The 9,149-nt window shown below is 38.5% G+C and overlaps 1 protein-coding gene across 1 annotated transcript; it reads left to right on the top strand.

The window, feature by feature from the left end:
- The first annotated feature begins 338 nt into the window (after nucleotides 1–338).
- LOC116521999 (vomeronasal type-2 receptor 26-like) lies at nucleotides 339–8,431 on the top strand. The gene is made up of 5 exons (XM_032236587.1): nucleotides 339–503; nucleotides 627–1,487; nucleotides 2,958–3,185; nucleotides 4,727–4,853; nucleotides 7,530–8,431. The coding sequence occupies exons 1-5, from the start codon at nucleotides 339–341 to the stop codon at nucleotides 8,429–8,431; spliced, it is 2,283 nt and encodes a 760-aa protein (XP_032092478.1).
- Nucleotides 8,432–9,149: the final 718 nt, after the last annotated feature.

Here is a 9,149-nt window from a genome sequence, read left to right as displayed (position 1 = left end):
AGTTCTACTTATCCATTGAAATCTGTGTCTGTCTTGTTTGGTTGCAGAGCCAAACCAGACAGTTATAGAGGTGCAGATGACAGACTCAATAATTCCTCTGTAGAACAGAGGGAGAGGTTATTGTTATATTTAACTCAGTTATAGCAATTACCATTGCACAGACATAAATCTTCTTTAAAGTTCTGAAAGAGTGAAATCATTTTATTTACAGAGTACTAACAAAATTCTACCAACATGTCCTTTCCTTGGCCTTTGCTGTGAAGGAGATCAATGAAAATCCACAAATCTTGCCTAATGTTACCCTTGGTTTTCATATCCATGACAACTATTATCACCCAATGATAACCTACCGGACAACCCTGGACTTACTCTTCAAATCCCAGCAATTTGTCCCCAACTACAAGTGTGACACTATGAAAAACTTTATGGCCATTATTGGGGGACTCACCTCTGAAACATCATCCTATATGGCAAACCTTGTAGGTTTATACAAGATACCACAGGTAGGTACTTGAAGAATAGACATAAGAGTCTTATTTGTCTTCCCCTTTCTGGGAAACAATGATTAATGATTAGCTGAATAACCTTACAAAAGATTGTTTTCATGAATGTGTTCTTTGTTTTAGCTCACTTATGGATCATTTACCCCTCTGGATAGTGATAATGGAGAGATGTCTTCCTTCTACTCCATTGTCCCCAATGAATCTTCTCAGTACATTGGGATCATCCAACTGCTTCAACATTTTGGGTGGACCTGGATTGGCATCTTGACTACCGATAATTGGAATGGAGAACGTTTCCTGCAGATTATAGAGTCCCTCTTTTCCCAACATGGAATCTGCTCTGCTTCCATTCAAAGAATCCCATATTTAACCCACTGGGATAAATTTCATGAAATGATTGATAAATCAACAAATATTTATAATGGTATAGCTGATGAGAAGATCAAGACCTTCATTGTCTCGGGAGACTCTTTGACCATTTCATGGGTGACCACTATCATGTTTTTTGTTTGCCCTGGATGTAAACAGAGTTCCTTGGGAAAGGTGTGGATCATGACTGCCCAGGTTGATTATTTATTAACTGGAATACAAAGAAAATGGGACCGACAGTTCTTTGATGGTGCCATTTTCTTTACAATTCACTCAAAGCAAATCCCAGGGTACAACGAATTCCTGAAGTTCATAAAACCTCCTTGGATTCAAGAAGATGGTTTTTTCCCACTTTTCTGGGAACAAGTGTTTGATTGTTCCTTGCCATCTTCTGGTTTGACTGTAGTGGATGGCAACATTTGTACAGGAGAGGAAAAGCTGGAGGATATTCCTGGGTCTCTTTTTGAAGTGCAGTTGACTGGGCACAGCTATGGTATCTATAATGCGCTCTATGTATTGGCTCAAGCTTTACATGCTCTCTTCTTACTTCAATCTAGTCACGGGGATTTGATGAAGCCTAAATTATTACACTATGAGGATGCACAACCATGGAAGGTAATTTGCTTGAAAAAAAATACTGTAACAGTACTGTAAATGAGGGAAGCAGTGGCTCACTGGTTAAGCTTGTCGATCAGAATGGTCAGCAGTTCGGCAGTTCGAATCCCTGGCGCCATGTAATGGATTGAGTTTCTGTTACTTGTCCCAGCTTCTGCCAACCTAGCAGTTTGAAAGCATGTAAAAAAGCAAGTAGAAAAATAGGAACCACTTTTGGTGGGAAGGTAACAGCATCCCATGCACTTTCGGTATTTAGTCATGCCGGCCATATGACCACAGGGATGTATTTGGACAGCGCTGGTTCTTCAGCTTTGAAATGGAGATGAGCACCGCCCCCTAGAGTTGAGAATGACTAGCACATATGTGTGAGGGAACCTTTGCTTTACTGTAAATACAAAGTTATGTTGTATAACTTATTTAGGGTAGATGCAACTATCAAAATGGAATAGAATATTTTGACTTTACAAAAAATACCTAGTCTTTATGACTTTATTTCCATCAATATAATATGTTTTCCATTTTACTCTTTGAATATCTTCAGCATGCAAGTATTAATTAAGATACAGGTCATAGTTTTTTCAATTCCCATAGTTTTTAAGCATTTCACCTATTACTGAAAATAATATGTCAATGCTATTTAACCTAAATAGCTATCCTTCAGTCCTTACTACATCCACAGCAGCCTTATGTCTGTGAAAATTTAAATGGAAATAAAAAAATGAGATGGAAGCAGTGGTGGGATTCAAATAATAAACAACCAGTTCTCTGCCCTAATGACCAGTTGGGTAGGCGTGGATCGGTGGTCATGTGATTGGGTAGGCGCGGCCAACTCAATGTCACTTACGTTGATGGGCACTTCACCTTAGCTGTTATAATGGAATAAGGGTTAACCGGAGAGGCAGTTTCTGAAAGCAGGGCAATAAAGATTAGGCTAGAAACAACACCAGAATGTTGCCTTCTTTCCTTCCTTACAGGATTAGCCCTGTAAAGTGGGGGAAAAAAACAAAAGGAAATTTCTTCCAACAACCGGTTCTCTGAACTACCTAGAAAGTTAACAATTGGTTCTCCCGAATAGGGGCCACCACTGGTTGGAAGTCAGAAGCAAATCAGAAAAGTGAGGCTTTCTTAGAAAAGGTGATAGGGAACCTGATTTTGGAAACTGTTTTTCAAGTTGTTCACATACCATTTCTTAGACTACATTGAAAAGAAGGAGAGAAGAAGAAGAAGAAGATGTGGGACACTAGAATCCTGTTTATCTGGTGTTTGATCACTCACGCTGAAATACCTGATCTTTCTTTTACTCGCATATGCAGAGGGGGGGAAAAGAGGGTCTCAAGAGGTTGGAGAAACAGACTTTCAACATTTTCAGAGTTTCTCCCTTAGTTGTAGAATACAACTAAGATAAAATTAGTTGAGTAATAGCTTTCTATTATTTATCGTTCTATTTTCTTTTTATTCCCAATTTAATAGCTCCACCAATTTCTTAAAGGCATGACATTCAATAATTCTCTCGGAGAGACCTTAACTTTTTATGACCATATGGACATGGAAGGTGGATTTGATATCATAAACATAGTCACTTTTTCCAATTCCACTTTCCAGAGACAAAAAATTGGTAAAGTAGATCCTGATGCTCTCAAAGGACAGGAATTAGTCATTAATAAGGAGATGATTATTTGGCATAGATCATTTAACCAGGTATAGTTTCAATGAGAGTTTGTGTGACCATTTTCATATGGATTCATTTGGCTTGGAAATGTATTGGTGTCCTAGGTAACCCAAGAGAATTAAACAGATTAAAAAGAAATGACATCCCCCTCCTTTTAGTTTTTGAAAACCAACTGCAATAGTATTGTGAACAATATTTATTACACTTCCTCAAATATTGAACTGAAAATTCTCAAATCCCACTTATCTCATGATGCTTTGATGCCTATTTTGGCAGGACCTTTTTGTTGTAAATTAGCTGATAACCTGTTTTTTTCTGGGTATTTATTTATAGGGGGGCAACAGTAAAAATATTGGAGATATTTGTCTTAATGGCTAAGATCTCTGCCTAGTATGTCATATAGCCCAGGTTCAAACCCCAGTAAGGGTATGACTAGCTGATGAGAGCTAAATAGCTTGAAATACATCTATAGTAGTCTCCCTTTATTTATTTATCAGCACAAATACATACATACATACATACATACATACATACATAGATAGATAGATAGATACACACATACATACACACACACACACACACACACACACACACACACACACACATTAGATTCTTTTACAACCCCCGGTATGCCGAAATATGGGAGGAAGATTACTACTTCCATTCTCTGTCCTTCGGCTCATCACAAGAGACCATCCAGGCAGAAACCCAATATTTTTACTGTTGTCTTTTTCTTATATTTGTTGTGTTTGTGCTGATAAATAAATAAAGGGAGACTAGTATAGATCTATTTCAAGCTATTTAGCTCTCATCAGCTAGCCATACCCTTACTGTGATTTGAACCTGGGCTATATTACATACTAGGCAGACTTCTTAGCCATTAGTCCACAGGCTCTTATCCGTTATCAGCGAAGCCAGGGTGAAAGGTATCTATTAGATTTTTTTACAACCCCCGGTATGCCCAAGTATGGGAGAAAGATCACTACTTCCATTCTCTGTCCTTCGGCTAGTCACAAGAGACCATCCAGGCAGAAACCCAATATTTAAGACAACAGTAAAAATGTTCTCTGTCAATGGAAGCTAACTGCTTCCATTCTCTCTTCCATTCTCTGTTCGAATCCCAGTAAGGGTATGGCTAGCTGATGAGAGCTAAATAGCTTGAAATAGATCTATACTAGTCTCCCTTTATTTATTTATCAGCACAAATAACAAACAAACACACACACACACACACACACACACACACACACACATAAAGTCACAACCCCTGGTATGCCCAAATATGGGAGGAAGGTCACACTTCCACTCTCTGTCTTCGGCTCGTCACAAGAGACCATCCAGACAGAAACCCAATATTTTTTTACTGTTGCCTTTTTGTTACATTTGTTATATTTATGCTGATAAATAAATAAAGGGAGACTAGTATAGATCTATTTCAAGCTATTTAGCTCTCATCAGCTAGCCATACCCTATGTTGGGTGGTGGTGCACATTTCATTTATAGTATAAGAACTGAACTTTCTTCAAAACAATAAATCTTCATTTTCTGACATTATGAAATTGAAATCTAGGTGCTCCCCATCTCTCTGTGCAATGAATATTGTGAGCCTGGTTATCAGAAAAGGAAGAATGAAGGGAAAAAATTCTGCTGTTATGATTGCGTTCCATGCCCAGAGGGGAAAATCTCAAATTTGATCGGTATGTTAACGTCTCTGATTTTGTTGTTATAGAGATGAACTTGAAATATCAGCCACAGTGCCGTTACAAACAAACATACAAGAATTTTTGTGAATAAGTTCTGCAGAATGTTTGCAGCTTTAAGTATATCGTTGGAAATTGAATGGGGCAATGAAAACCAAAAAAAAAAAAAAATGAAGTTTTTTTTAAAAAAAACAAAGGAAGCAAATATTTAAAAATAAATAAATAAACATGAAATTTATGGAATATTCTTAATATTTCTAAATATGATAAGAACCTTTTACACTTTAGTGTTATATGGAATATAAATGAATGACAAAATTTAAACCTTAATTCCTTTCATTTCCACCTCTTGTATTTTTCAGAATATAAGACACAACTTTTCCTTCTCCCCTGAAACAGGCTGAAATTTTATACTCTGAATGTAGCTTTTTCGAAGCTTTTTTCAGCCCTAATGAGGTGCTAGTGAGTGAAGTGATCTTCTGTGCTTTGCTGCTTTTCTCATTTCTTCTCTTTCCAATGATCAGCTGTGCTTTAAAAGCTTATTTTCAGCCTTAATGAAGCACTAATGAGTGACGCAATCTTCCGTGCTTTTCCTGCTTTTCTCATTGCTTCTCTCTCCAAATGATCAGCTGTGTTTAGAAGCTGTTTTTTATTCCCAATCAGAGAATAAAAAGCATATGCTTGTGCGCAGCAAACTTATGTGCTGAAGCTGACAGACAACTTACGCTAGCCAGATGAATACCTGGCAGGCAAAAAGAAATTCCCCTATTTTGCTACCCACAAACTAAGGCGTGTCGTATACTCCGGTATATTTTGGAAAATATGATAGTTACTTTTAATATGTGGTATTTCTTCAAGTTTGGCTCCTCTGCAAAATCCACACCTTGAATGTATATATGCACATTCAATTTTGATGCCTGTGATTCCCATATTCTGCTTTTAGGGATTAGTGTAAAAATAAACTTTAAGAGAAATGAAGGAAGAAAGCCAAATTAAGAAGAAACTTGTTAAATGAAAATGATGTCTTGCAGCCTCAGAAAAAGAAAAATTCCTATGTAGTTTGCACTTGAAATATGTATGATATGATATTGATCATTTGGAATTTCCCCCATGATATAATGTCTTGAATTTTAGGGAGAATATTTCATTTTCCTACTATATCTTGAAGTGAATATGAATTTAAAGATTTAATGATATCTTCACTGGAGCAGTTGTGTATAATAAAAACATAAATAAAATTAAAAATGGATAGAGATTTTCTTGGGATGTGCTTTAGTTCCTTGGGTATATTCAAATTAGATTTGAATTAATTTCAACAATGCATTAAATATACACAGGGAGATCAGAGGTGGGTTGTTCCCTATTTGGCCTGGATTAGGAGAACCAGTAGTAGCAGCAGTAGGAAGCTCCACCCATGAAGCGCAAGTGCACGAGAGCAAATCAGTAGTAAAAATTTTTGAAACCCATCACTGAGGGAGATATTCAAAGGTATTTTCACTATCTGGCTTGTATATTTTGTATCAAATCACCATTAGCAATAGTAGTACCACTTAGACTTATAGTACATACAGCTTCACAGTGCTTTATAGCCCTATTTAAGTGAGTCAGCCTAGTACCCAAAAAAAGAATCCGGGTCCTCATATTACCTGCTTTGGAAGGATGGAAAGCTGTGTCAACCTTAGGGTCCTACTCAATTAATCTTCTTATGAATCCATGTTGAGATAAGGGTTTCTGTTGTGGCCCAGCAGGAGCCGTTGGAGCTGCCACCAGACTCCGACAGCGAGGTGCCCTCTGAGTCGGCTCTGGAGGATGTGGAGGACCCTGGACAGGGTTCCAACTCCGAGCATGGTGCAGAGAGGCTGGTTGGCCACCAGGAGGCACCTGAGCCTTGGACCAGTGTGGAGGAGACAAGAGAGAGTGAGACAATTGTCAGTAGTGAGTTCTTCCTGGATGCATGCCATCGAAGTGCTAGAAGGCGTCAGGAACAATTATGCAATTACAGGAGGTAATTGCACTCAGCTGGTGGTCATTAGGCTCCTCTCCAGATTATAAAAAGGCTACTTGTGCACACGCCCCACTTTGCAGAAGTCAATGCAGGATTGAATGTTGAAGGACAGTACTGTGAGTTTGGCAGACTGGATTGCTGCCAGGATTTGTCTGAATTGCTGCCAAGGTTTATCGAGTTGCTGCCAAGGTCCTTATCTGTTTGTTCTGCTTGGCTTTCAGCCACTGAGGTTTTGGTGTCTTGCTATTAAAGTACATTCCAGTTAAGCTTGTCTCGGCATTCATTACTGAGCAGAGGAGTGGGTCAGAACAGGTTTCCATTTTTAGACATTCTTGTTTGCTTTCAATGTGCTAGTGATCTATAACAGTGGTGGGTTGCACATTTCATTACCAACAGTTCAACTTGCGCCCCTTCCACACATGCACCCGGCCTCAAAAATATGCCTAAATAGGATGGTATAGAGCCGGGGTAGGTGGGTGGGTGGGAACCAGTCTGAATTGGTTGAATACCACCTATGATCTATAAGCAAACTATGACAAAGATAAGTGCATCATGAGAACAATTAGCTACTTGCCTGATGAAGAATTTTTAGAAATCAGTTTAGCCATTGTTGGCATTCTACATTTATTCACTAAAACATGGCTGGATATTTTTTTTTTCAATTTCAGATATGGTAGCTTGCTTCCAATGTCCAGAAGATCAATATGCAAACCAAGAAAGAAATGGATGCCTCATGAAAATTATAACCTTTCTGTCTTATGAAGAACCTTTAGGGTATAGTTTAGCTTGTCTTGTTTTTGTGTTCTTCTTCATTACAACATGGGTGCTGGGAACTTTTATTAAGCACAAAGACAGCCCTATTGTGAAAGCCAACAACCGGGATCTCACCTACACTCTCCTCATCTCCCTTCTATTCTGCTTCCTCTGCTCTTTGCTCTTCATTGGACAACCTGGGAGAGTCACCTGTCTCCTAAGACAGTCTGCATTTGGTTTCATTTTCTCATTGTCCATCTCTTGTGTGTTGGCCAAAACCATCCTTGTTTCTCTTGCCTTCAAGGCTACCAAACCAGGATCTCGGATGAGGACATGGGTGGGGAAAAGGCTAGCTGTTTCTATTGTCCTTTTCTGCTCAATATTCCAAGCAAGCATCTGTATTGTGTGGTTGTCAACCTCTCCCCCATTCCCAGAATTAGACATGCATTCAATCACTAAAGAAATGGTTCCACAATGCAATGAAGGGTCAGTTTTTATGTTTTATTGTGTCTTGAGCTATATGGCCCTCCTTTCGTTTGCCAGCTTCGTTGTGGCTTTCCAGGCTCGTAAACTGCCTGACAGCTTTAATGAAGCCAAGTTCATCACCTTCAGCATGTTAGCTTTCTGCAGTGTGTGGGTCTCCTTCGTCCCAACCTATCTGAGCACCAGAGGAAAAGCCATGGTGGCTGTGGAGATCTTTTCTATCTTGTGCTCTACTGCTGCCCTCCTAGGATGCATCTTTTTCCCCAAATGTTACATTATTGTGTTGAGGCCTGATTTAAACAACAAGGAACAATTGATAAAGAGACATTCTTAAGTAACCTTTTCTCTGCATTTTTTAAAAGTTGGTCATAGTTAGAAAAAGAATGAAAATTATTTTTTAAATTATTCATTGGAAGGGATGCTTACCATTTTGATTTATTTGTGGCTCTTAAATCTGGATGTTTGGGAAATTGTATCAAGTTAAAGCTTTTTTTCCAACAACATTCAAGGAAATCTCACAGATTTAGTGTGGGAGATCCAGAGATTTTTGTGGAAAATCAGATGCATATTATATACCTATAAATTCAAACCATTCTAGACATTTCTCCCAAACCTGCAATAAGACCAGCATCATACTGTTAGTGAATTCAAGTGATTTTATTTGTTAAATGCTGAACAATTTCTTCTGCATGTTCCTGAAGGAGGTTCTCTAAACCCTCTTAAGAAGGCATGTGACACCAAAAAGTGTGCTTTGGGATGGCTATATGCAGGCTTAATAAGGGTGGAAACATTCTGATACTTCTCTTGCCTAAGGTAGACCTTAATATTTATAGTTGTTACTGCCAGCAACATGTCTCTTCTGTCTTTTCTCTTATAAAACCACGCCATAAAGCCTTAGTAAGACCACACACAGAATACCGCAACAAGTTTTGGTCACCATACTATAAAAAAAGATATTGAGACTCTAGAAAAAGTGCAGAGAAGAGCAAGAAAGAGGATTAGGGGATTGGAGGCTAAAACATATGATGAATGGTTATAGGAACTGGGCATGG

This window comes from Thamnophis elegans, chromosome Z (genome assembly GCF_009769535.1).
Source record: "Thamnophis elegans isolate rThaEle1 chromosome Z, rThaEle1.pri, whole genome shotgun sequence".
In the NCBI taxonomy this organism is placed as follows: domain Eukaryota; kingdom Metazoa; phylum Chordata; class Lepidosauria; order Squamata; family Colubridae; genus Thamnophis; species Thamnophis elegans.
The sequence above is the reverse complement of the archived record's forward strand: the minus strand, read 5'-3'. Positions and strand labels throughout refer to the sequence as shown.

Excerpts from the sequence above, each read along its gene's own strand:
- LOC116521999 (XM_032236587.1), top strand. The coding sequence starts at position 339 with ATGATAACCTACCGGACAACCCTGGACTTACTCTTCAAATCCCAGCAA. Across the intron at positions 1,488-2,957 it reads AGGATGCACAACCATGGAAG|CTCCACCAATTTCTTAAAGG; the intron begins GTAATTTGCTTG and ends CCAATTTAATAG. Across the intron at positions 4,854-7,529 it reads GAAAATCTCAAATTTGATCG|ATATGGTAGCTTGCTTCCAA; the intron begins GTATGTTAACGT and ends TTTCAATTTCAG.